This window comes from Zeus faber (genome assembly GCF_960531495.2).
Source record: "Zeus faber genome assembly, chromosome: 2".
NCBI classification, from domain to species: Eukaryota; Metazoa; Chordata; class Actinopteri; order Zeiformes; family Zeidae; genus Zeus; species Zeus faber.
Window position 1 is genome coordinate 45,052,389 of NC_137189.1, and position 27,611 is coordinate 45,079,999.

Consider the following 27,611-nt stretch of genomic DNA (forward strand, 5'->3'; position numbering starts at 1 on the left):
AGACGTCCCTCTGCAGAGATAACTTGGCACGCAGGGATCTGTTGGTTTCTTCACCAGGTTTGAGACAACTGTTCACTATAAGGACAGCTCCCTTTGTGAGCGAGAGAGAGAGAGAGAGCGAAGGAGAGAGAGAGAGAGAGAGAGAGAGCGAGAGAGGGAGAGAGGGAGAGAGGGCGAGAGAGAGAGAGAGAGAGAGAGAGAGATTGGGAGAGAGGGCGAGAGAGAGAGGGCGAGAGAGAGAGAGAGCGAGAGAGAGTGAGAGAGAGTGAGAGAGAGAGAGAGAGAGAGAGGGCGAGAGAGAGGGGGGGGGTTCAAGTCATGTCTAGTTTATTATGCGTCTCACCCTTTGTGAACCCATATCCTCAAAGGACGCCACAGGCCCACATTTATACATGTAGGTAATTTGAGGACATTTGAGGGCAAGTTAAAACTCCCCAAAAATCAATACATTGAGAAGACTTAAAGAGACATTTACTGCCCAGCGGGCAGCAAACCGTGCCAAAAACCACACCGCAACATACCATTAGCTATTAAAATATCATTTCAAATAAATAGCATAATATTAAAACCAGTATAAAATCTAGGAACAGGCAAAGTGAAGCACTGCACCGTTAGAGTTCCAGGAGCTCAGTGAGGTTTCACGCTTCAAAAACAATCTGTTAAAAACGTAAACTTCCTTGTGTCAGTGCTGAACATGGTGCATTATATTCTATTCATATATAATACATCATATTCTTGTATTTTATAATACTTTCAAAATTATTTTCTTAATATTCCAGCTAGCTATATATTATTATTATTATTATTATTATTATTATTATTATTATTATTATTATTATTATTATTATATTATACATGGCAGCATCATCTGGGGAAACCAGATATTATTCTGTGGTATAAGGACATTTCAAAGGGCATTAAACCTTTGGAACAAGATTAAAATGGGACTTCTTTACGACTTGGACATTTGACTTGATCCCACCTCGGCAAATTATTGTTAAGAACAGATTGCGTCCTCGAATTTCCGCCAACATTCTCAGAACTGTAAGGGATGGATAAGGGCACAGGACTTGTCGATGCTGTGGTAATTATGCTTCACCCGAGGGGGAGTCCCCTGTGATAGAGGGCGATCCTCTGACTGTCAGACCTTGTACGGGTATTGTTGTAGTTGTTTTTTATTGAATGAAAGCGTCGACCTACCCTGACATTATAGGAGTGAAGCCCCCCGGGGTGCTGCGTCATGTACTGCCCAAGATCTGTTTGCTAGAGCGGGAGAAAGATCATGAGAGAGAGCGAGAGAGAGAGAGAGAGAGAGAGAGAGAGAGAGAGAGATGGCAAAATTATTTATGTAGTCACGGTCAAGGTCCATCAGCTAATATCGATATAGAACCATCCATCTTGTAAAACGGTATTAATGTGTAAGGATCAGAAAATACATTACCTACTATCCTAAATGACATTATATTATATTGGATTATAGTAGATTAGATCAGTGATTCCAAAGCTGGGGTCCTCAACCTTGCAGAATTGCAGGGGGGTCCACATTAAAATAATAATTATTTTATATATTTATTACAATATTGTTGTGTGCGGATGGTCTGGTTTGAGCAGCCACACCTGAACTGGATCTAGGTGATTGGGATCAGGGTGGCTGCATGCCTGTTGCTCCTTGGTTGGTCTAACGAGCAGCAGGTAAAACCCTCATCCCCACACTCACCCAGGGGAGGAGCCCTTACGTCATGTCATGTGTCTATCTGCTCCTGGGCTCATTGGGTGGCATGTACTCGTCTAACTATAAATCTAGAAATCTCTTGTCTGTCTGTCCATGTACTGTATGTCCTTCGATTATCTCGACCACAGTTCATCAGATCTACTTTGCTCTTGACAGGTGTATTGCTGGGGACCCAAGGCCGTGCAGTGTCGGATAGGTGCAATTTGGAGACGTGACACGTGAAATATTAATAAACTTTTTAAACTTTTTAAAACGTCTCAACATTAGAGGGTCTAAGAAAGTCTTACATTTTGAAAGAGCATGTACGAGTATATAATAACTTGGATGATGTGACAAAGCGCCCCGCTCCGCCAAAACCAGGTCTCTTCGTGCGGCGACTTCCGCTAACGTGCTCCAAATATAGATCGATGTGGATCGAACTTGGATGACAAAATGTCTGGTCTGCCCTGTCCTTGGGTTCGGTTTGCCTGGGAGAATGTAGGTATGTGTGTGTGTCTAAAGCAGGGATAGAGATATTATAGTGGAAATTTTGAGTCAAATTCCTTGTAGGTTCAAAGGTACTATTTATTGTACTGTATTGTATTTCAATAGCGATTCCGATTATGGTTACGGTTCTAATAACTTTAAGCTCTATGCATCTTTATTCACACTTATTTTGAGGACTCAACACTTAGTCTGATGATCTGAACTCACCATGTACTCAAAGACGAAGGTGAGTGACTCTCTCGTGTGGATGATGTCATGGAGCAGCACGATGTTGGCGTGCTTGAGGCCCTTCAGCAGGGAGGCTACGCACACACACACACACACACACACGCACACGCACACACACACACACACACACACACACACACACACACAGCAAGCCAATACCTGCATTAGTCCATCTGTTCTTAATGTTTATATATCTTTTGTGTGTAATTTTATGTCTGTCACACCTGTGTGTGTGTGTGTGTGTGTGTGTGTGTGTGTGTGTGTGTGTGTGTGTGCGTGTGCGTGTGTGAGTGTGTGCGAGAGAGAAATAGAAGGAAGGAAGAGCGAGAGACAGAAACGACAGTAAAAAGGGAAAGAATAAGTGGAGAAAAAGACAAGCGATACAGCAGCGAGCGAGCAAGATCACCTGACATGTGGTCGGCAACATCACCAGGGGAGCTCAAAAACAATGAGTTTGGTGTTTGTGTGCCTGTGCTTGTATGTGTGCGACTTTATTTTGTTTTGTTTGGTTCCCATTTATGTTTGTGTGTGTGAGTATGTTCTCATCCGACTGTCTGTCCATCTGTGTGTGTGTGCGTGTGTGTGTGTGTGTGCGTGTGTGTGTGTGTAACCATCCGCACACCTTCTCTGATAGCGGTGAACGGCACCCCCTCCTCTGTCTTCATCCGGATCACTTTCAGAGCCACCAGGTGTCCATTTATTCTGAACAGGCAGACACAAAGACAACCTGATCCGTCCGTGTCTCATGAGAGTTTTTAGATTTCTTTTTTGCTTTTCCACATAAGGTGGTGGGGATCTTTCTCGTCCAAGTGCGCTGCTCTCCTTTTGCGAGTCTTCATCCATATCAACAGTTTACCTTCACTTCTTGTGCCTTCTTGCATTGGGAGGAGCACATGCATGACATACATTGGCTACATGCATACATGCATAACACACAAAGGCTGCTTCTTAAAAGGTCCCAGCTCAAAAAACTATTGACTATGGTATTCAAAGGCTAAAAAATATATATTGTGGTTTATCCCTTTAACTGAGCTTGTGCATGCTTGCTTTAATATTGTCTTGAAACTGACTTTTAACATTTGCTATTGACAGCTCAGACACTACCCTTCAGCGATCCTGATTTGGGAAATAGTAAAGAAATTATTTTACCGAAAGGATTTAAAGGGGATGTGAAGGAAGGTGTGCGAGGACAGGAGAGGACACCATGAAAGGGAGTTAGAGTGGCCCGATCTTTGCATCCTTGTGGGGAAAGGCGTACCCCGCCACCAGAAGGGAGGCAGCGTATAGGAGGAGCTCCATACATAACCCCAAACACATTGAACGGCTCTTTCTTAAAAAGAAAAGCAGCAATAAATCTGGAGTTCCTTATACAACATAATCTTACGGATTACCACTTTAAAATGGCCATTTAATAGAGACGGTGGTATCTTCAGCGGCATCACAAATACAGTTCCCCTGACCTGCTGATTCCCTTATAGACCGTGGCGTAGGCTCCCTCGCCGAGCTTCTCCAGGTTCAGGTAAGAGTTGGCCGTGCCAAACTGCAGCCCTGGTCTCTGTCGGCATCACAACATGGCAACACAAACATGTCATCCATGTCCGCCACCTTTTACACACTTGTAGACCCCGTCCAGACCTGGCATTGTGTATCCAGATATGTCAAAATTGCCAATGGACTGTAGTCACACGCAGCGACAACATGTGCGGTGATACACATCTTAAAAAAGTGAACTAGTACTCAATTACTAGAGGGTTAGGGTTAGGTTATTATTGTAATATACTAGTAACAATCAAAATAGATAGTCAGAGGCAAATATTTGATATCTCAAATACAGAGCCCCATAGGATTCAATGACAAAATTATTCTAATTGTTACAAGTAACACGTTGATAGTTACTAGTATATCAGTTACTAGTATCTTATAAATAAGTACTAGTACCTAATACAGTTTGACGAGTAAAACTACAATAGTTACTAGTAACAATTGGAATAGTTACTAGTATCTTATAAATAAGTACTAGTATCTATTATAGTTTCACTAGTAAAACTAAAATAGTTACTAGTAACAATTGGAATAGTTACTATCATCTAATAAAAAGTACTAGTACCTAATACATTTTGACTACTAAAACTAAAATAGTTACTAGTAACTATTGGACTAGTTTATTTATTTATTTGATACTAGTAACTATTAGAATAGTTACTAGTATCAAATAAATTAGTACTAGTACCTAATACATTTTGACTAGTAAAACTAAAATAGTTACACGTAATTGTTGGGATAGAAATTAGTAACTAAAATATAACTACAAGTAACTTTTTAAGAGTGACTACTTCGTCCTGTGGATTAAATGTTAGAAGGGCTTGCGATAAGTATGAACTCTAAGTGATTCCATTCATTTCAATGTAATCGTCACAATCAGTGAACCAGCTTTGCTTTGAACATACACTTGATACCGCAAGTGTATGTTTTAGGTGTTTTAAGTCCGCCTCGTGTTTTTCCATCTGGTTTGGTTCTTTGCGACGTCCTGGCCGTAACACCGAGCGCTTCGTTGACGCGGGGACACCGCACTCTCCTACAGAACAACTTCACTATCGGGAGTGTGACGTAGAGAGAAATGGCGACGGAGCTGTTTGTTTCGGAGCAGTCGGTCAACCGACTGGTGAGAAGATCTTTGGAAGTGGTGCGACACGAAGCAGGAAGGAGACCAGCATGTCAGACGTAACTCTGAGGTACTGGCCAAAGAGATTATAACTGATTCATGTCTGACATGAGTAAGCATAATATCATGAGAGCGGCTTACCAAAGTGGTAGGTTTTGTGTCAAACAAGCCAAATTATTTTAGAGTTTCTTAAATACATATTCTGCTCTGGGCAGGTGACTCAAGTGTCAAGCAATTAAAGAAATATATTATATTATATATGTTTGTGATTTTTCAACAAAAACATCTCTTGAAATGAAAAATATCTCGGAGAAAGAACAAATTAAATAACAATAAAAAACTATAAATTGAAGATGGAAATTTAAAATATCTGTAATGTCTGTTGTATTATCCTCTGTCTGTTAAAGACAATCCCAGGACATATCCGCTAGTGACAGGGCCTGTCGCTTTGAGACATTGCATTGTGGGTGATGTAGGAGCGCCTTCGGCACATGGGTGGAGGAGGATGCGTACGACAGAGAGATCACTATGAGAGCTGATACACTTGTTGCCTTGTTATGACTTTATCCTAAAAATTAGAAGGTGTCTGTCTACTTCCTGTAGTACACAGAGTCCTGCCTCACGGTGTCTCTGGGGAAGGAAATCACTACGTGTGGAAGTTCCCAACAACATGCTTCCATTCAAACGGACTAAACACTGCACGTCTCTCAGAGACGTTTCATCAACATTTTAAACTTTTGGGAATAAAAAAAACCTGACATGATTCAGAGCCGTTGTTCTGTTGCTGCAAGCAAATGGACAAATGTCTGTGAGTCAGACATTCGTCCGTTCTAAATAGTACATTTTATTCCCGTCTGATAACGGTTAATGATCGGTTAACGAGGGTCGACTATTGGCAAGAAAAAAAAAAATTTAATTAGCATCTAGGGCTGCTGATTGGTAATCAATACCTTTAAGGCATCTAGTGAAATAACCCAACACCAAATAGTATTGAAACTTCTCCAGTCAAACAATACTCCTTATACAATACAATACTTCTTTTTGTACCCAGATCTAGAAAAAAATGACTATTTGTATGGTTTCGCTCGCAGCCAGTCACCGCAAGTGTTTTTCGATTTAACGTGACGTGTGATTGGCTCACTACCGCAGCAGCAGCTACAACAGTCTGTGGTGGTGAGGTCGAGCACGGTGTATCTCACGGAGGTGACGGTTCTCAGCGAGCCGAGTGCCACCTAAACGTTCAAAAGGATGGCTATCCTACACACCTGTGGCGTCTGAGTGGAGTGGTGGCATTTTACCGAACTGAATGCTTCCATTCACATGATGGCTATAGTAGAAAAAAAAAGTACTGAATTAAGTACTCTATTGGTATGGATATCACTGACAGGGTACTGGCATCGGTATTTTTTAAACAATACCCAACACTATGATCATCATCCCTAAAACAAACATAATATTATGTTAATGACGTTATCATATTGCTTATTACTAATGCAATACAAGTGGGTCTGAGTGCCGTGACACCGTCGGCACAGGTTGCTGATGTAGGCAATGTTTTGATTTGCAAGAACGTCTCATAATGACGATACCGGTTCAGTTGGTTTGCATAAGATAAAAACCGGTTTAGGCTCGTACACCACATGTCAAGGACTCCCGAAATCACCTCGCTATTGACAAAACACGAGCTGTGCATCCGTAAATATTAATTCATAGATCCTAGTCATACTTTGTGGTTGACATGGTATATACATGTATCAAATAATATAATATTATCAATTATATTTTTAATGATATTAAAATAATGTAAAAAAAAGTGAAATAATTATATATATATACACCTAGAAATGCGATACATTGTATCCATAACAACGGACCACAGCTGCTATATTTTTATCATCAAAAATAATAAAATAAAATAAAGACGATGATATGTATGGAAAATGTGGAAATATACAATAAAACCTAATAGTTTAACTGTACACAATAAAACATGACAAGACACAACTAAACCTAATGATAAAAACACAATATACAACAGAAAAAAAGATTATAACAGACAAACAGTAACAAAATCAATACTATAAACCAGAAGAATTTAGTCATATACCATAAATAATGAAAATAAAGCTTCCAGGGAACCAGAAAGCTGAATCTAATATAAATGCCATGCAATATAAATAAAAATGGTTTGGTACAATGAACCTAATGACAAAAACAACCTAATAGCAACACAATATAAGCCTAAAAAATGGACAAAAACCAATAGAAAATAAACCTCAATTACACAGTAACAGAGTGGCAAAAAATAAACCGAAGCCCCAAAAATGAGCAAGGCATTGAGGCCCCCAATTTGAAAAATCACTGACGTACCCAATAAAGTACAGAATAAATAACTTGCTTTTTTAAATTGTATTAAAAACTGCTACCGACCCACTGGAAGTCCTGCTGTAGGGTGTTCCCTCCCAGCGGGTCGCTGTTGCTGCGGCCGCGCTGGACCTTCAGCCGGCGGACCTGCAGGGTGTGGAACCAGTGGGGCTGAGACTTTGACTGGTCTGACTGGTTGCCGAGCTGGTCGGAGAGAGGGAGAAAGGGAGGGGGAAGGGGGGAATAGGAATTTGGGAATTAGAAATTTTCTTGACTCAATAGACTTTTCTACCTGTTCTAATCACCTAAACACCTCTACCTCCTTGGTCATTATATCCACATTACTAATGATTGCTTCTCAAATACTTCTTGTGAGTAAATATCTTTCAAAAGCACCAGTAGTCATCCCCAAAATGATTGATATTGAGGTATTTGGCAAAAGATATTGTGATATTCCATTTTTTTAATGTGTCCATATAGAGCAAAAATCTAATGGAAAAAATCATACACAAATACTTGCAATGTAATGTAATGTAATAATGAAGAGTGAAGATTTTTTTTTTTTAATATGTACCGTCAATATTTGAAAGGGAGCAACACAGGGGTGAAAAATATTAATTCCAAGATGAATTAAAGTTTGTCTCCTCGATTATGTAATAGTATACATACAATATCATTCTCTATCCACTGTATTATCACATTAACAACCATTGATAAATACAATGTGTTTCTCATTGTTGGTTTGGTTGTGTTTTTTTGTTGTTCACTCATCATTTTATTGCATTTATAGAAATGTTGTAGAGCCTATTGATAATTGCTTGTTTATGTTTGCGTCTCTTAAAGATTTGATACTCTGGCAGTGTAGCACATGTGAATTAAGTCGAGAGAAGGAGAGAATGAAAGGTGAGGAATATTTTATTCATCCCTTCGTTAGACAGCAGGATCATATAAAAACACAATTGTTATTATCGCCAAAACCTCTTGTTACGAGGCTGAGGAAATCCAACCAGAGTGCGGAGACGGGACAGGAGACAAAAATGATTTCAAACCGAAAATAAGTCTTTACTGAAGAAACTCAAACAACTCCGAAGAGGAAAAACAATAAACTCAAACACAACTCCAAAAATACTGATTTCAAGATTCAAGATTCAAGAGAAGTTATAACGCACCTGGAGATTATGCACAATCGTTTCTATACCAAACATAATAGCTAACTGAATTCCTACCTAGCAACTAACTGAAAATAACTGATTCTTAAAAGTTATGCAGTTACTAAAAATAAAAAATGTATAAGACTCAAAAAGATAATACAAAGCGGGGGTAAAAAATAGAGGGGGATAGAGTTATGTATATGGGAGAGGCTATTTGTATATACAGATACAGTATGTGCAATAAAGTGCATGTGAATAAAGTGAGTATGGAGATATACGGTATAGTATACAACAGTACGAAACAGCAATACAGTAACACCGAACAGAACAGCAATGCAGTGCAGTATGCAGTAACCCAGAACAGTGATACAGTATGCAGTACAGTATGCTACATACAGTACAGTAAGGCAGTGTGAGTGACTCAGTGCTTTTTGTTAGGACCCCTGGTGAGTTCAGCATTGACCATCCTTATAGCTTGCGGGAAGAATACTGTCTCAGTCTCTCTGTTCTCGCTGTGTGGCTGTGGAGGCGCTTGCCCGACCGCAGCAGCTGGAACAGTCCGTTGTTGGGGTGGTGAGGATCCTTCATGGTCCTGCAGGCTTTGCTACTACACCTCCTGGTGTAGAAGTCCTGCAAGGAGGGGAGGGTAGTTCCAGTGGTACGTTCGGCTGAACGCACCACCCTCTGCAGAGCCCGCCTGTCCTGAGCAGTACAGTTTCCAAACCAGGCAGTGATGTTGCCTGTCAGGATGCTCTCCACTGCTCCAGAGAAGAAGGACTTGAGGATCCTCACGAGACCCTGAATTTCTTCAGCTGCCTGAGGTGGTAAAGACGCTGTCTCGCCTTTCTCACCGGAGTGTCTGTATATAAAGTCCATGTTAAATCCTCCGTGATGTGAACTCCCAGGTACTCTGTTCACAAAATCAATTTGTATGCAGACGATATCTTGTTGTACGTACTGAACCCAATATCATCCCTACCAGAGGTGTTCAATCTTATATCTAAATTCTCAGCTATCTCAGACTATTCAATAAATTGGACTGAAACTTACCACTCATTCGGGAGGACTGGAATGCTGTAACCCAGAAATTTCCCTTAACCATCACAACGGGTAACATGAGATATCTTGGGATTGATATCTCCACCAACCTGTCAGTTTTGTTTACCATTAACTTTACTCCATTGCTCAATTCCATTGAAGAAGACCTCATTTGATGGAACAACCTACCCATCTCACTAACTGGTAGGATAGCAGCAATGAAAATGAATATACTACCAAAAATAAATTATATATTTTCAATGACCCTGGTCCAACCAACAGTACATTGGTTTCATACTCTAGACTCAATAATCAATACATTTTATTGGAAATACAAGAAACCGAGAATTAAACTAGCAACACTACAGAAAAACAAAGACTGTGGAGGCCTAGCAGCCCCAAACTTCAGATACTACTATTTAGGGAACTATCTTCAATTTATAATTAAATGGTTACAACCAGAGCAACAATTGGGCCATGGATGGCGAAACATTGAACAAACAGAATGTCAGGAGTTATCATCATTTGATCTCCCATTCCTTACTGAATCAATAAGGAAACATAATTGCTTTAAAAACCCATTCATTGCAAAACTCTGTCAGCCTGGTGGAGATTCCTCAAACTCAGTGGTCACACTCTATCTCCAAACAAACTCACACCAATCTGGCACAACCTGGATTTTCTGGTTAAAAACAGACCAATTATCTTCAGATATGGGAAAAGACAAGGAATTACTCATCTTGAACACATTTTTGAAAACAATTTGGTTATATCCTTCCCAACCTTAACCCAAAGGTATAATATTGGTGGCCACGGCTTCCTTCAATTCCTACAACTACAGCAGTCTCTAAAAGTTCAAATCAAATTGACGAACAACATCCTACAACCACCTCCGTTGATTGACCACGTTACTGATATTGGTAATTAAAAAAAATCCCTTTTCCAGAAATATGGGCTACTTTTATCACTGACATAACTCCATCCATTAATATGTGAGTCTTCCTAAGTCGGGGCGATGTCGTGGTGTTTTGGGGTATATGGCGATTCTCCTGGTCACGTTGGAGTTCTGCAGTTGGGCGGGTGCCCGGCGGCTGTGGGAACGTCCGTGGCGCTTAGTCCTGTGGTCGTGGGGGGGTCCCAGGGCCCTACCGGGGTGTTTGGGGGGCTGGGTGTTGGCTCATATACTGTATCTGGTGGCCTACTGGGATCGGCGGGCGGGGGGCACTACATCTGCCCTGCGCTGAGCCTGCACGGCTACATGGATGGGCGCTCGGGGCTCGCGGCTGGGTGGGGCGTCTGGTCGGCTGCGGTGGGGTGGGTGTCTGGTTGGCTGCAGTGCGACCAGACATGCCCGCCATGCCCGCCCTTGCGCGGGCCGTGGGTGGGCATGGGGATTCCGCCGGCTCCCAGACAGTTGGGGCGGGGTGTCAGTCTGACTCTGGGCCTGGCTCCAGGCCTGTGGGCCGTGCCTGGCGCCCGTGGCCCGTGGGTTCTGCACCTACGGCTGCGCCTTGTGCCTGTACTTGGGGTTGGGTTGTATGTGTGTGCCGCAGGGGTGCAGGGTTTCCTCGGGATTGGGTTACGCTCTTCGGGTCAGGTGTCGGGGTTGCTCCATGGGCTTCTGGCTTCTCTGGGGGCCCGGGGGTCTTCTGTGCCTGCAGGGCGGGGTCCTTGGCCCTTTCCACTGCTTGGAGGCACCACGACAAAATGCCAACCTTATACGCTAGAACCAATCGGGATAAGTCCTGTACACTCACTGGTGGACACCTCACAAACACACACACACACACACACACACACACACACACACAGACACACACACACACACATACAGGTGGTCCAATCACACACACAGGCACACGCCAACAACACCTTCTTTAAACGCACCCCAGCAGCCTCCTGGTTGCATTCCTTTTCTTTTCCTCCCTCATTTACTGCCATAACTATGATAGGAAGAGGCCATGTGCTCAATTTCTGTTCCAGTTTTCCTGGACCTGTAAAAACGTTGTTTTTTCAATACACGTTGTCGTCCGATGTTTATGTTTTTCCATGTACATGTTGTTTGGTTCTATGTTTAATTGTCTCACCTGTGGTGATTCTCCACCTCATGGGGTAGTGATTAGTTGTTCATAGACCCAAACATGGTAAAATAGTTCTCCAAAGAGGGGGGTTGATGTATAACAAAAAGCTGTACTCTTGTCATCCTACCAGTCGTCCACAGGACAGGGTTATTGCAGCGGTTCTTGATGATTTAGGAATTAATAAAGAGTTGCATTGCAGGTTGAGAACTTGAACTCCACCTGCAGATTAATTCTGTCTTGGATGCAATAGCATACAAATACTCTGTGTTGTATGCCTAGTATGCTTTTTTTTTTTAATAAATAAATACATTTCGAGGAATATGGTTTGATGAAAGGTTGACATGGAAAGTACACATGGAGAAGTCTGTGTGGAAATGTAAGAAGTTAATCAACATCATGAGGTGTTTTTGGGGAGAAGATAGATGCACTATGGTAATGAGATATCAGACTATGATAAGGTCAGTTTTGGATTATGGTTGTTTGGTTTATGGGTCTGCAGCTGCAACAACGTTCAGTAAACTGGATGTAATTCAGGCGAAGGTTTTGAGGTCGTGTTCCGGGGCATTTTGTACCACTCCAATTACAGCGCTGGTAGAAATGGGGGAGGCTCCAATGAGACTGCAACAAATTAAATTAGCAATAAATTATTGGATTAAATTGAGAGGATTTGAAAGACCTCTTCCTACAAACTCCTTGATGGCTGAATGTTGGGAGTTTTCAGGTAAAGATGTTAAGGTAAAGAGGGGCAGTCTTGTGAATTCAGTAAGAGGCAGAGAACCTAGGAGTTGATGGAGTAGCAGTGGAGGCCCGTATTTGCTGGCCAGTAGTACCCCGTTGGTTATGGCCTCAGCCCAATTAGGTTAAGGCTGGGGCATTGTGGGCTAGGGAGGTGATTGGTATTAGTTGGTAAGCATAGGAATGGTAATTGTGAAGAATGTGGGGTATTGGAAACAGTTCTCCACGTGATCTTGTAGTGTCCACTTTATGCTGACGAAATGAGAGAACTTTTTGTGGAGTCTGCAAAATTGGGAGTTGAGACTTTCAAGCAATTATGTCGTTACTCGCGTTAACCTCCATAAGTTCGATATGTAACTAATAGAGGAAGGAGTCTCTGTATGTATTGTGGTGGTCGTAAAGTCTGACAAAGTTTGCTTTAACAGTCTCTTTATTGGCTAACCAAACTGAGAGATCCCCTTTCCCACTTCGCCAAAAACCCGGTAACACCGCTGACATCCGGCATTTGTCATTAGTGGGAAAGGTAACACGTATAAATAGACAGGAATAATCTTGTATCGTTCGATCATTTCATATGCAATTTAGAATCCAAAATAAGAATCCAATCCAATAATCCAAAATTACTGTCAATGACAGTAATGTCCATCATGGTTTCAGAACCTAATTCCCCAAAACACTTACAACATAAACAAACAATTAATAACAATTTAACAACGCTGAACAATCATACATAACACTTGCATATGACATTTAAAACTTATACTTAATAAAACTAAATTACATTACTCTCAAAGTCTGAACACAATGCAGGAAGCAGGAAGGGTTGTTAACTGTGTGGCAATTATCAGACAACGCATCTCAGACAGTGTTGCATAGTAACACAAAAGTAACGTAATGAGTAGTGTAACAAATTACTTTCTACAGGGAGTAATAAGTAAAGGGTAGCGAGTAATGTGTAATAGATTACTTTTTTTGAGTAAGGACCCCAACACTGCATATTACACAATGACATTTCATAGTTCATACACACACACACACACACACACAGTGCAGTACCTCGACGGCGGGTAGAGACGCTGTACTCCTGCTCTTTCCAGACGCAAGTTCCTTCATCTCCACCAAATCATCCTCCTCCTTATCATCATCCTCATCATCCTGCTCCCGCTCTTCCTCTCTCCACCTCCCTCTCTCCTCCTCCTCCTCCTCCTCCTCTTCCTCGTCGTCTCCATAACAACTGCAGCAGCGGCAGCACCTACTCGCACGCTCCGCCATCCACCGGGACAACCCTTCCATCCTATCTCTCTCCTGAACGCCTTTCTCCATTCATTTCTTCATTTCCCTCCTTCCTCCCAATTTCTCTCTCTCTCTCTCTCTCTCTCTCTCTCTCTCCCCCCACCCCACTTACCCTGCCCCCGCTGTTTATCAGGAGGGGCAAGGTGATGGCCCAACGCTCATATGACTCGCATGGGTCAGGGCCTGCAAACAGAGTCCCATGACTGTCTCCCTTTCCCTCTCTCCTTCCCTCTCTCTCTCACTCTCTCTTTCACGCTCTCTCTCTCTCTCCCTGACACGAACACACAAACACACACACACAAACACACACACACACACACACACAAACTTCATGTCATTTGGAACAACAGTGTCCATTCAACACCCAAGCCATGTACATCAGCTGAAAATGGGTGTGTGGTGAGTATCTGCATGTGTGTCCGTGTGTGTGTGTGTGTGTGTGTGTGTGTGTGTGTGTGGCGAGAGAGGGCGAGGAGGAGAAAGAGAGGGAGGAGGAGGAGGAGGAGGAGGAGAGAGAGAGAGAGAGAGAGAGCAAGGGGTGGAGTGGGGGAGGAGGAATGCAATGAAGGGAAAGGAGGAACAATCTACAGACGCAGGCAAAGAAAATGGGAGAGAGAGAGAACAGGGCAACAGAGGGAGGCGGAGGAAAAAGGAAACAGGGTGAAGAGAAAAGATGACCGCAAAAAAAGTGAGAAAGAGAGGAACATATAAAGGGACGGAGTGATTAAAGGGAGGTGGGGGGCGGACGAGGGATGAGGGAGAAAAGGGGAGGAGAGAACGCCAAAGAGAAAGAGCAGAAAACGAGGCGGAGGCAATGGGGAGAACCACAGTGGACGCAGACACAGGAAGTGATGTCACGGCGGCGCCCCGAGGCTGCTCTTCGTTTGGGCTTTGTGATGCCGACTTTTAGAAGGACGTCAAAGAAAGAGAAGAGGAGCTTTCACTGTTTACCATCCGGTCGACTCTTTGTGTCGGGCCCTTGAAAAACACCAGCAGCCAACAGGCATCGTGCCAGCTTGAGGCACACAGGATAAGAGTAATGGACCCACAACCTCCACAGACAGTTCTCCGCAAATCTCTCCCTGTCTCACCCATCACAGAACAGAGACAGACGCCTGAAGAAAAAGATGTAATCCCATGAAGTTGTGATTTTGAGACTGAAGTGATATTCCGCCGTTCTCACCGCCTGTGACATTCATTATCAACGAAACAGCCGTTAAAACTTGAAATGACTGGCCCATTGACCACCCCCCTCAATAAAAAACATGAAAACAATAAAAATTTAAATAAAATAAAAGAAAAAATGTGACCCAGAAAACAAAAAAGCAGAAAACACATACATAATATATACAGTACAAAAGTAAGGAAGTAAAGCTGGCAGCGAACCAGAAAGCTGAAGCCAAAGTTTGCTTCACACTTGACACAAAATCGTATCAGAAAATCGTAAGGCCCCATAGAGGCCGTCGGGTGAACTACGTCTGAGCTTTGTGTCACAAAATATGTCAGGGAAAATGGGAGAGCTTTTCTTTCTCCCCAGAACAAACAGCGAGTAGTTGGACATTGAACAGTTGGAATTTACTATGTTCCATAAAATAGATTTTATATAGTCTTTGCAAAGTGCGAAAAAAATATGCGCAGTTCACTGGTATAAAAATCTATTAATGGGGAATATTCATGACTTGTTTACTGAGTTGTTAAGCACAGTTCCAAAAGAAAACTTGACCGACGTCACTTCCGGTAGTACTGTCGGACCGAAACTTGTCGCGTGAGTTGAAGCATTTTAAAGCTTTCCGGAGCCTTGAGCGGATGTGGGAATTCAACACCGCAGCGCGTCCAAGCTTTTCACGTGCGGAATCAGACTTTCCATAGGGATCAGCGGACTTCTGGTTTGTTCTTGTCGTTTGACATTTTAGGTGTAAAGCCTCCTTCATAGCTGATTGCCTTCTATTAATGTAAAGCACTCGTGGTGCACGTTGTGTATAAAAGGTGCAAAATAAATCAAGGTTATTATTTATTTTATATTATTATTTATTATTATTATTAGGGGTCCATCCCAGCTAAAAGGTGTCTGGAACGCGACAACCGCTGGAGCTGGGGACGTAGTTGAGTCCTTGTTAGAACCAGGACGTCACAGCCATCGCTGTTCAACAGTTGTCCATATCGATCCACATACAGAGCAGGAATTAGTGAAAAATCAATGAAATGTGAACAGAAGAAGCCGAACATTCGTACATCGCCCACAGGCCAGGGTTCCAAAACTTCCGGTCGGGCGGTGGAGCGAGGTGAGTTTGTGGAGTAAGACGTCATCATCCAGTTGTTGTAAATGTGCAGGTTGTGGCACCGAACGCACATTTGCATCATGTGAGCTATGTAGCGTAGACTCCATCAGTCTCTAGTGGTTTCGGACTGCGCGTGTGTATATGTGCGTATATGTGTGTGTGTGTGTATATGTCTGTAAATGTGTGTGAGTGTGTTTGTGTGTTTGTGTGTGTGTGTGTGTTTGTGTGTCATCTTACCTGCTTGACGTCGCTGGGGCTCTACTGTTGATATTTTATCTCTTTTGCCCTTTTTGTGAATATAAACCCATTCTGTTCTAACCCAGTGCCGTCTCCCTCCTTATTTTGCGGCACTTGAACAGTCCCAAACGTATTCCGTGTTTGTGTCCTCACACATGGAGTTTGCTTGCAGCTCCAGAGCAACCGGTCAGGAATCGTGTCTGTTTAATTTTAAAAGTTTAAAATGTTGATGAAACGTCTCTGAGGGACAAGCAGTATTTAGTCTGTTTGAATGGAACAGTGTTGTTTGGAACTTCCAACCCGAGTCATTTCCTTCCCCAGAGACACCGTGAGGCAGGACTCTGTGGACTACAGGTAGTAGACAGCCACCTTCAAATATGTTGGGATAAAGTCCTAACACGCAACAAGTGCATCAGCTTGTATAAGTAATTCTGCGTGTTACAAGGACTCTGAAAACTTGCTTCATTACTTCAGCCGATGCTACATTCATTTGAAACTTGTTTTAGACATAATGCAGATGTATAGATGAGCGACAGCAGCAACTGATGCTATGTCCCATGGGAACTAGAAAATTTGTAATTGCTATTAATAATGAACCCCGTGTATTGCTGCCTGCAGCTATATTTAGGGGTCCATCCCATAGGGATGGTCCCCCACTGCTATTGTTAGGATTTTAATTACACTCTGAATTTTTGGGCGTGAAGTGTCTGGAACAGGACGATCGCTAAAGCTACGGACATGGTTGAGGTCTCGTTAGAACCGGGACGTAACAAAGTCTGACGTCGTGTTGTGGTTCTGTGGAGAATGACAAGACTGGTTTGAGCTGACAGAATGGCTACAGTAACTCAGATAACCACTCTGTACAATTGAGGCAAGCAGAAAAACCTCTCAGAATGCTCAACACATCCAACCTTGAGGCGAAAGGGCTACCACAGGAGAAGACCACGTCGGGTTCCACTTCTGTCAGCCAAGAACATGAAGCTGAGGCTGCAGCGGGCACAGGCTCACCAAAACTGGACAGTTGAAGACTGAAAAAACGTAGTCTGGTCTGATGAATCGCGATTTCTGCTGAGGCACACAGATGTTAGTGTCAGAATTTTGCACCAACGGTATAAATCCATCCATGAACCCAACCTGCCTTGTGTCAACAGTCCAGGCTTCTGGTGGTAGTGGTGTAATGGTTTGGGGAATTTTTTCATGGCACACTTTAATACCAATCAATCATCACTTGAATGCCACAACCTATTTCAGTATTGTCACTGACCATGTGCATCCCTTCATGGCCACAATTAACCATCTTCTAATGGCTATTTCCAGCATGATAATGCACCATGTCACAAAGGAAAGTTGGGGTCTGGACCCCGGGGCCAGGCCAGGGCACCCGGTCAAAGCCGGTAGTGGTCCAGGACCTTGCCCCCACGCCACCGCTAGGCCCCAAACTTTGCACGGATGCCGTGGGGACCCGGGCCACCACCCGCCTGTGTCTGGAGGTTCTGGACCCCGGTCAATGTTCTTGAGTGGTCTTCCGGATCTGAATCCAATAGAACATCTTTGGGATGTGATAGAGCTGGAGATTCGCAGCATGAATGTGCAGCTGACGAATCTGCAGGAATTGCGTGATGTAATCATGTCAACATGGAGCAGAATCTCAAAGGAATGTTTCCATCATCTTGTGGAATCATGCCAAGATTTGAGGCCCTACCCAGTATTAGTATAGTGTTCATAATAAAGTGCTCAGTGTGTGTGTGTGTGTGTGTGTGTGTGTGTGTGTGTGTGTGTGTATATATATATATATATATTTGTATTTGAGATCATGTAATGCAATTGTAAGTGTAACATGTACTCTTATAGATGTTTTTCTAAGGTTATATAAGGTCTGCGTGTGCATAGCGGCACAACTGCCTATGTGTATACACCTGTGTAAACACCTGTGTGTGTGTGTGTGTGTGTGTGTGTGTGTGTGTGTGTGTGTGTGTGTGTGTGTGTGTGTGTGTGTGTGTGTGTGTGTGTGTGTGTGTGTCTCTCTCTCTCTCTCTCTCTCAGATGACTTCCCCAGTCAATCGCCTCACACTCCGGGGGGCACAACGCACAGTTAGAGAGAGGGAGGTGAGGAGAGAGAGGGAGAGATGAAGACAGAAAGAGCTGTGGGTGGGTGTGTGAGCGGGAGAACAAAAAACCTGCCTTGGTCTCTGGAGGACCCTCAACTCTAAGTGGAGCCCTCTTTGTATGGAAGCTCAAGAGTTTTTCTCCACAGAAAAGCGTTTAAAGGGATTTGTAGGATCGGTGCAGGACTTTTTCCATTACATACTATATAGTGTTTGTTTTGTTACTCTTGTGTACTTTAGCAGTTCCCAAAAACAGTTGGGATTTCCTCACTTATGTATCTGTATGTGGTGGGAGGTGTGCGTGCTCTCTCACCTCCTCATATCCAACGTGCCTCTGCTTCAGACCTGCAGAAAGGACGAGACAGAAAGACAGTAGCTGGTTAGGGACCACACCAGTATGTCGGTGCAGCGGTCCAGTCCCCAGAGGCAAGACTAGTCAACACCACCTGTTTGGAGGGACGAAGATTACCAGCGGGGCTGTAATTAGAATGATGACCGAGGGGCGTGTCCGCAAAGCGATTCAGGACGCTAAAAGGGCACAGATAGCGGGTGCAATTGACGCGCAATTCATGGTGCTATTAACGGCCACAATCCATTTCTTTGTGAATTCGCCCCTGAGACTAGATTTAATCACTGACATCGAGCCGACCCCCCCCCCCCAAAAAAAAAGGCTTGTTGAAAACATATTTTACATATACTGTATATATAACAGACAATTCACGGACAGTCAATTGATCTCAAAAGAACCAAAAAAAGATTTTCTGGCTTGCTAAGTTTTTCATTTGTAGATCGAGAAAGTGGAGTTTTGAAGTTCTAAAGAGAGCAAAGTGTCCATAAGGTGCAAACATCTCACTAAGTCTAAAGCTGCTTTCACACATGCTCTGCAACCCTGAAATTATCCGGACATTACCAGGCGGAGTTGTATGTGTGAACACAAATGTCCGAATCAGCTGGACCGGACATTAAACAGACTTGACCCAGCCACCACCCTAGTACAAAGTCTGCGTAATATCCGACTGAGCGGTACGTGTGAACAGAGCAGGTGATTGTCTGGAGAATTCACAGCGAGCAAGTGGGCGGGTTGATGACGTCTCTATCTTGCGCTAGTTATTTACCTTTGTGCGGATCTTTGCGCACGGAGCGTACCTACTCCGTACTCCTTTCTGCTTTCCATTGTATTCCTTTCCACTCTTTCGTTTATATAATACTACATTATATACAAATACATCACGTATCAACACAAAAAATTACTGATGAGCTGGTAGCCTCGTCCGCCTACCGACTCATAAACTCTGCAGTGTCATGCGTCATTGCGTCATGTCCTGCCTCCTTCACGCTCTACCCAGGTATTTCCAGGTAAGTGTAAACATGTCTGACACCGACAATCTCTGCGCTCCATGTGTGAAAGGGAAACTCCGGAAAATGTCCGGACCTGATTATCCTGACATTGTCCAGAGTTCATGTGTGAAAGCAGTTAAAGTACACAAAGTGTCTGATCGGAGCTGGAAGGTGGAGCAGCCCGTGTCTGAATCAGATTAGAGAAAAAGGAAAGCAAGTTAATGGGGGTGAGAGACAATGTCCAAGTCACTTAAAGATACATTCACCCTCTAAGTAATACTCCCAGCCAGTGAGCAGCCAGCCAGAAACAGCCATTCAATGTATTTGCATTATGCACGTGCTCCCCTATATACTGTTTCGGTTGCTGGTGGCAGGGTCCGCCTTTACCGCTAATTATGCTGGTCGATATGGATGAACACAAAAAAAGAACAAAAAAGAACAGCACCCTCATGAACTGCAGATTTGAATGGAATTCTGTGACCTGTAGTGTAATCCACCCCACACGGAATCTGATGGATTGACAATTTCAGCTCTATGATGCAGAGCACCGTTTACATTTGATATGTAGGTGCATTGTGAACAGCACATATTGTTAAATATTATTTCCAATAGACATCGTACCAGAAAAAAACGTTCCAGCATTTCTACCACGGCCGACCACAAAAGGTCACGGCATGAACATGACGTTATGACATTCAAGACAAGCCTGAACCTGAAAAAACATGACTGGCGGACGTGCGTGAAAATATGAACACAAAGTTTTGGCGATCGGCCAGTTTTTACTGAAGCCGCGTCTCACTCTGCTGGCGCTGCCGTCCTTGGCAAAACCGACGGAGTGCTTCGTCTCCTCTGCCGTAGCAGCGTCTCTCTCTGACAGGGCAACAGAGACGAAAACCCCGGCAAGAAAGGAGCAGGGACAGTTAAATGAGGGAACCTGGGACTGGGAGAGGTTAAGAGAACCAGTTTGGAGGAGGCGGGGTGATGACGGAAGGGATTGTTGAGTGACAACAAAACATAGAGCAAGGACAAGATAAATGGAGCAAGAGAAAACCAAAACACGAGGGACAGAGACAAGGAGAGTGAACAGGAGAAAAGAAAGAGGGAGAGAGAGAGGGAGAGAGAGAGGGAGGGAGAGAGCACTCAACAAAGACACAGCGAGATGGGGCGTTTGCCAGACGTGATGACCTGAAAGGCTCTCGCTCGGAGGACGGTGCACCGACGTGGGCCCGCCACACACCCCTTCGACGGTGTCCTCTCCTCCTCTCACACACCTTTTTCATGCTTCACCTCCACCTTGAAATCTCTTCGGGCGCGATCATTTACTCGTTACAAATCTCCCCGTTGTCAAAAGCAAATCTTAGAAGGGGGGGGGTTTAAGAGGAATATCAAAACAAGTACGCGCAAGCTCAATTCAAGTGGTCCGCGACATTATTTTTCGATGCCATCGTCAATATTTTATGATGCTGGAACTTTTTAAGAAACAGCTATTCAGGCTACTGTATTTGTGATCCTCCATATGCTTTTCCCGTTGTTGTTGGCGGGTGTCCACCGAAGATCGCGCACGACAATAGATCGGGCAGCTGCAGCCAATTTGATAAAGCAGCCTACGGGAGCTGGTTGCGGTCTGTAAACTGTTAACATGGATGAACATTCACAAAAAAAGAACACACACACACACACACAATCTCGTGGATTAAGGCTTTAAGCCCACAGTGTGAGGTTGTTTGTTTTGAAATTGCGGCAGGCGAGGGGGGCGTGGTCAAGCCAGGGTCCGCAGGCCACAACGCCGGCTTTGTCCTGCTCCTGGTCTCATTTCCTGCCCGGTGCAGGAAATGAGACCCCGCGGACCCTGACGCCCCCGAAGACAATTCTGTTCGCGTTCACCTTTTTGGCCAGCAAGCCTTCTTATGAACTCTTTTGATAAAAAGACGCGGCCGTGTCGGCAGCTCGCTGTCCGAATGTTTCCGTCTCCCTCCCACAGCTGCGGGTAGAGTCCCCCACAGAAATGTACACAGTTCATGAAATATGTATACACACATGAAACATTTATATTTCATAAAATATATGAAAATAGAAATAGCACCACTTTATGAGCTCTTTATGAGCTGTGTATCTCCACTGCTCAGTGCAACATTGCTTGCACCTCAGTATGTATCTTTGAGACTTGTAATTTTTAATTAGCTTAAATCATTCCTGGCAGAGGTTTTCCCGGCAGCCATCGGTGACGTGCAGCTCAGACGCTCTAGAGGTCAGTCGCAGGGGCCGCCGGGCGTCATCGCGCCCTCCCCACGCTGCGATGACATTTCTGAAGGGCACAACACAAGCAAGGTGCCCCTGGGCCCCGTGGAGAGCCAGGCGACAGTCGCCCGGCACCCAAGCCCCCGTCCTACAACGTCACGGCTCCCCGGTCAGCGTTATTTATGGAGGGGAGATTCACGGGGTGGGTGGCAGGGGCATGGTAACTCATGCTCCGTCACGTCCGATTGCTTAACCCCTTCCTCCCCTCCATTGAGCTATAAATCAGTTTAGCTTTCCTTTCCGCTTCTCACCCCATGCTGTTCATCCATCCCGCTTTACAGTAGCTGCAGCAGCAGGAAAGAGTCGGTTACAGTGTGGAGGAAATAAGCCACCGATAGTTTCAAGTTTATAGGTATGACTATTATTGTAATCACTATTGTAATGACACTTATTACAGTTACTGTAAAAGCCATTTAATTTTGTATTGTTTATCTTAGGTTTATATTCAGGTTTATCTCTGTTGTTTATTGAACATTCCCTATCTTTTATCTAAAAATAGATCCTTAGCTTTACTGTATATTGCCAATTACATGGTGATGCTCAGGTTTATTGTTTATTGCAAATTGCCATTTCCCTTTGCTATTTGTGTTGTTATTATTTTCGCCTTTTTTGATGCAAGCTTCTGTGACACAAACATTTCTCTGTCTATCTATCTCATTTTCTCATAGTTTCTCTGCCTTCCCCCTTCTATTGTCTCTTTCTTTCTCCCTGTCTCTCCTTCAAACTTTTTTCTGCTTTTCCCAGTGATCTCACCTTTGGCTGGACAACCCCCCCCCTCTCTTTTTCTCCTCTTTCCTTTTGTCCTTTTCTCCTCTTCCTTGAAGGGATGGCCCTTCCACCCGCACAGTCGGCCATCTTTAATCAGTATTCATTCTTGCGGGTGAGCAGCAGCCAGGCCCGCCTGGCAGGATGCTGCTGTCAGGGCGGGGGCCTGTTAATCCTCCACCTATCGCCGTGCGGGTGCACGGGGGGCGGAGGGAGCGCACGTGCGGCAGGTGCTCAAATCTGAAGCCACAGGCCCGTCCCCCCGAGGGTTTCTATTTAAATACTTGACAGAAATAGGAGTAGGACTGGGGGTAGGTATTTAGTGTCAATCGTCTTAAACCGCACAGAAAAAACGACACTATTACGCCAGCGCAGCATTAACTGTAAATAACCTTTTTTTCACATAAAGTAGAGGGACGTACGTCTCTGTGAAAGGGGTATTGGGCTGTTGCCTTTAGATATGGCCGATGTAGAAAAGGTAACTGATCAGATATGTTTTTAGTTGAGGTATAATTGTCCACAAATAATAGTGATTACTGATTAAAATTGAATAGCCTTTATTTTCCATGTCATGCCACTTATCATCGTATAATCCTCTCATAGCATAATAATAATAATAATAGTTGAGCGTCTGGGCCAACGGTTCATTTTCACTCTACTCAACTGATGGAAACTCGCCAAATTGACATTTCAATCTTTGGACAGAGACCTGGTTATGGATTCTGAGGGGGATTTGGGACTGTGGACATAGAGATAATTGTCTAATAAGCGGTTTCACTCGTGACGTCATCTTTGTGACTACTTAAGCAGCCTGGGACCTGGGCGCTTTCAGGAGTCGTTATTAATTGTGACTCATCAGGTTTGTCCATGAAAGTCACTCCAGTTTAAAGTGTGACGCGCTTCCCTGAGGTTCGCGGTTGTCCCCCCCGCGGGGCTGGTGAGCGTTGCATCGTTCCCAGTGGCCCCTGCGCGTCCTGCTGTTTCTCTACTGTTGACCCAATACCCAGCGGTGGGCGCAAGTATTCTTAACCCGATGCATTACCCCTTCCCCCCAAACTTTGTAATCTGTACAAACGGCCCAAAGAAACATCTTTCGTCAGCCATAGCCGAGAGACAAATGAGCCGTTTGCCGTGGGCGCTCCCCCGCCGCCCCGCCCCGCACAGCGGCCCCGCCGCGCTGGACGCATCTGCTGCCGGAGCCCCTTCCTGCCAATTAAGCTCGGGCTGAGTGGGAATCAGCCTCTCGGGGGAGGAGGAGGGGGAGAGCGGCCCTCACACCCGGGCTCCTGGTCACAACACATCATCTCCAGGGACGTGCGGCCAGGGGAGCCAGGTGAGGCTCACCGTGAACAGAAAGAAACAAATGACGATAAAATAAAATAAATATCAATATCTGTCCACTGATCTGTGCTATAAAAGTATTTATTCCAATAATTTCAATCATTTTTTATCATCAAAATCGCTGAATTTGCGCATGTCCTGTTCAGTTAGAGGGGGGGAGACGCGCGAGGTGAGGCGGCGGGGATTGCGCGATCCCTCGCGAACTTGGTGGAGCGCATGCGCCCTGCGCTCTCTCCCGCCGTTCGTCGCCAGTGTACCGCGTGCAGACACTTTGACCACGTGTCCGCGCGTCTCATGTGCGTGTATAACACATTCAGTCAGGCGCACCTGACGTACAACCGCACTGGAAAAGGTGACGAGGTGAGGCAGGTGATTCATCGCACACCTTACCAACGCACGCACGCGCACGCACACGCACACACACACACACACACACACACACACACACACACACACGCACACGCACACACCCGCTTCACTTACTATCGTACTGACACTGAACAACACGACCACTGTGTCGTCGGCGGGACAGGCGCCCGACTGCACGTTGGCACTGGCGATCAGCGACGAGCGAACAGCCCCGGAGGAAACACAACCTGTGGCCGTTGATCACACATAGATATCAAAGAGCGCTCACCCAGGCGGTGGAAAGCCTCGGTGGCCGCGTGGCGTAGGCTCTGCATGCCGGTGAGTCCCTCGGAGGCGGCGGGTGTTTGCGGGGGTTTCCGACGCAGCTGCGGGAGGTCCACCATGACCACCCCCCTCCCGCCCCCGGTGTCCTAGTCGCAGCCCGGCGCGAAGCATCGGATGCGGCGGCGCCCCTCCCACGCCGACCGTCACGTCACCGGCGAACAGATGAGGGGCGCTTACTTTCAACCGTCTCCCGTTCTCTTCCCTCCCGTTCCTGTGCCCTGTCGCCCGGAGGTTCTCCCTCCCGTCTCTCTCTCTCCCTCCCTCCCTCTCTCTCTCTCTCCCTCCCTCTCTCTCTCTCCCTCTCTCTCTCTCCCTCTCTCTCTCTCCCTCCCTCTCTCTCTCTCCCTCCCTCTCTCTCTCTCTCTCCCTCCCTCTCTCTCTCCCTCTCTCTCCCTCTCTCGCTCCCTCTCTCCTCTCTCTCTCTCTCTCCTCTCTCTCCCTCTCTCTCTCTCCCTCTCTCTCTCTCTCTCCCTCTCCCTCTCTCTCGCTCCCTCTCTCCCTCTCTCTCTCCCTCTCTCTCTCTCCCTCTCACTCTCTCTCTCTCTCCATCATCCACCTTCCCCCGGTGGCCATTATATGGTTAGCGACTCAACCAATCGGCATCGACAGATCGAACAGTCAAGCAGCCAATGGCGGGGGGGGGGAGCCGGTGCCGCTGACGGCGGGTTTTGAACCCTCGGCGTGCGGTTACCCACTCACGCCAGGGTCACACCGCCGGCGACAAGGCCTCCGTGGCCCCCCTGGGCGTTTGTGGGCGCGTCGGCTCAAAATCAACCTGCTGTTGTGAACGTGCCAAACATTTAAAACCTCTCTCCCTTTCCACAGTTAATATAGATAAGACTAGATCAGATTCAACTAATTGTCATACCAAAGAGTAGAAGTACTGAGGCGAGTGCCGATGTGTCCTTGAGCAAGACACTTAACCCCCTAACTTAGGGGTCGGCAACCTATAGCTCGTAAGCCAATTATGGCTCTTTTGATGACGTATATGGCTCGCAGACAATTTTGAGCTCAAATTTTTCATCTCAATTAACAAGTAATAAATAATGATTCTGCGTCATTTTAAAGTAAAACAGGTAAGAGAAATTACAATTTTGAAAATAAAATTCAAAAGATAAATGTGGCGGACAAAGGGGCGTAGTCAAGCACCAGCTGCGGACCCCAGAAAGACTCCGGGGGGGCTTTTACCCGGCGCCCTGCCCCTCCCGGGCCTCTGCTCAGGCGTCACTTGTGGGAGTCTCTGCCACAGGTGAGGCTTTAGGGAGGGAGACGGAGTCTTTCAGAGTTTTATTGTTCATTTCAATATGGGGCACGCAGGACACGATTATATACATTATATCACTGAGGATTATTATAATAATTATGGATAATAATGATCCTCTTGGGCGCAGGAGGAATGGCGTTCCACTGCTGGGCTGCTTACCAGCCTATGCACCGATCCCCTCAGTAAGACAGATAAACATTAAGAAAACTCCCTGCCTCCAGTCGGAGCAATCAGCTGAATACAAGTGGACAGAAATGGAAAAAACTTAATATGTATGTGACAAATAATCTCTTGAACTTGAACTTGAACCTGAAGAGCAGCTGATTCTTAAAACTTGGGAACGAGCTTCCCGTCACATAGCACACAATGTAGCGTGTGAGTATTGCCGTATTGAGCATGTTTGGCTCTACATACGCATGTGAGCGGTCTTTCTCGCATCCGAGAAACATTAAGAGCAACCTACGCTCACGTTGAACTGATGGAAGCCTCAACGCAGCATGAAGCTTAACCTCACTATGTATGAAGCAGAGTACAAGGCCACCAGAAAAACCAGGCAGCACCACAAGTCACATTAATGGTAAAAAGTATTTCATTTATTATTGGTCAGCTACAGTATAACAACAATATTATTAAGAAGAATAAGGAGAAATGTATTATGTATAGCGCTTTTTTAAGTTCTCAGAGATGTGTTATACATTAAAAATGTATGCCTTACTTAAAAAATGCACGCATTAAGTTGCACTCAGTTTTATTAACTATTATATGGCTCACAAGGAAAGACATTTAGAAATATTTGGCTTTTATGGCTCTCCCAGGCAAAAATGTTCCTGACCCCTGCCCTAACTGCTCCCAGGGCACCGCTATATGGCAGAGAATTGCATTTTGTTGCCTCTATAAATTATATAGATAGATTGTGACGTGTGGACTATTTTTTTTTTATTAAAATGGTGGAGCTTTTTACTTGGCAAAATAACACACCTCTCGAAAAAATGACGTGAATAATCTTGCCATCCGTCCCTTAAAGTAAAGGTCCTTAAAGGAGAAACATAAAGTGACGTGTTCCTTATTTTATCGATAGTTTAAGGGTTTAAGGGATGTTTTTCATAAAAAAATAAAATAAAATAGCCTAATCATGAACAATACGTAGTGGTCTGAGTGTTCATTTCCCAGGGCTCAGCGCCATTGACAGCATACCTTTCCTCCTATCGGTTATCACCCGGCGCTCTGCGCTGCTCATTTGCATATAGTTAACACCTTCTAATCCCCGTTGTGTCCCCCGCTCGATGTTTTCATTGGGACTTCTGCAAAGCGGGGTCCCATCAAAATTGCACACGTCCTTGGCAAAATTCTACTGAAACCCAAATGGTCAAAGAAGTATGGCACACTTTGCAAAGCAAACTACCTTAAAGGACTCTCAATCATATTTGTGATAACCCGCTGTGATGGCGCAATATGTCAGCTGTGTGACAATAATTTTCCGCATCAAAGTGTCAGTCGGACGGCTTGTTCTTCGCCGCTTGC

At 44.8% G+C, this 27,611-nt stretch overlaps 1 protein-coding gene across 1 annotated transcript in view; it reads right to left on the minus strand.

The window, feature by feature from the left end:
* Window positions 1-24,837, minus strand: part of cdk15 (cyclin-dependent kinase 15) — a 51,325-nt gene extending 26,488 nt beyond the window's left edge. The window contains exons 1-7 of the mRNA XM_080020488.1: window positions 24,771-24,837; window positions 18,705-18,736; window positions 7,539-7,676; window positions 3,907-4,001; window positions 3,069-3,148; window positions 2,426-2,520; window positions 1,201-1,263 (exon numbers count right to left, since the gene is read on the minus strand). Coding sequence (XP_079876614.1) covers window positions 1,201-1,263; window positions 2,426-2,520; window positions 3,069-3,148; window positions 3,907-4,001; window positions 7,539-7,676; window positions 18,705-18,736; window positions 24,771-24,816 — 549 coding nt within the window. The 5' untranslated portion in view covers window positions 24,817-24,837. The remainder of the gene's footprint in view (window positions 1-1,200; window positions 1,264-2,425; window positions 2,521-3,068; window positions 3,149-3,906; window positions 4,002-7,538; window positions 7,677-18,704; window positions 18,737-24,770) is intronic.
* Between the last annotated feature and the right edge of the window lie 2,774 nt (window positions 24,838-27,611).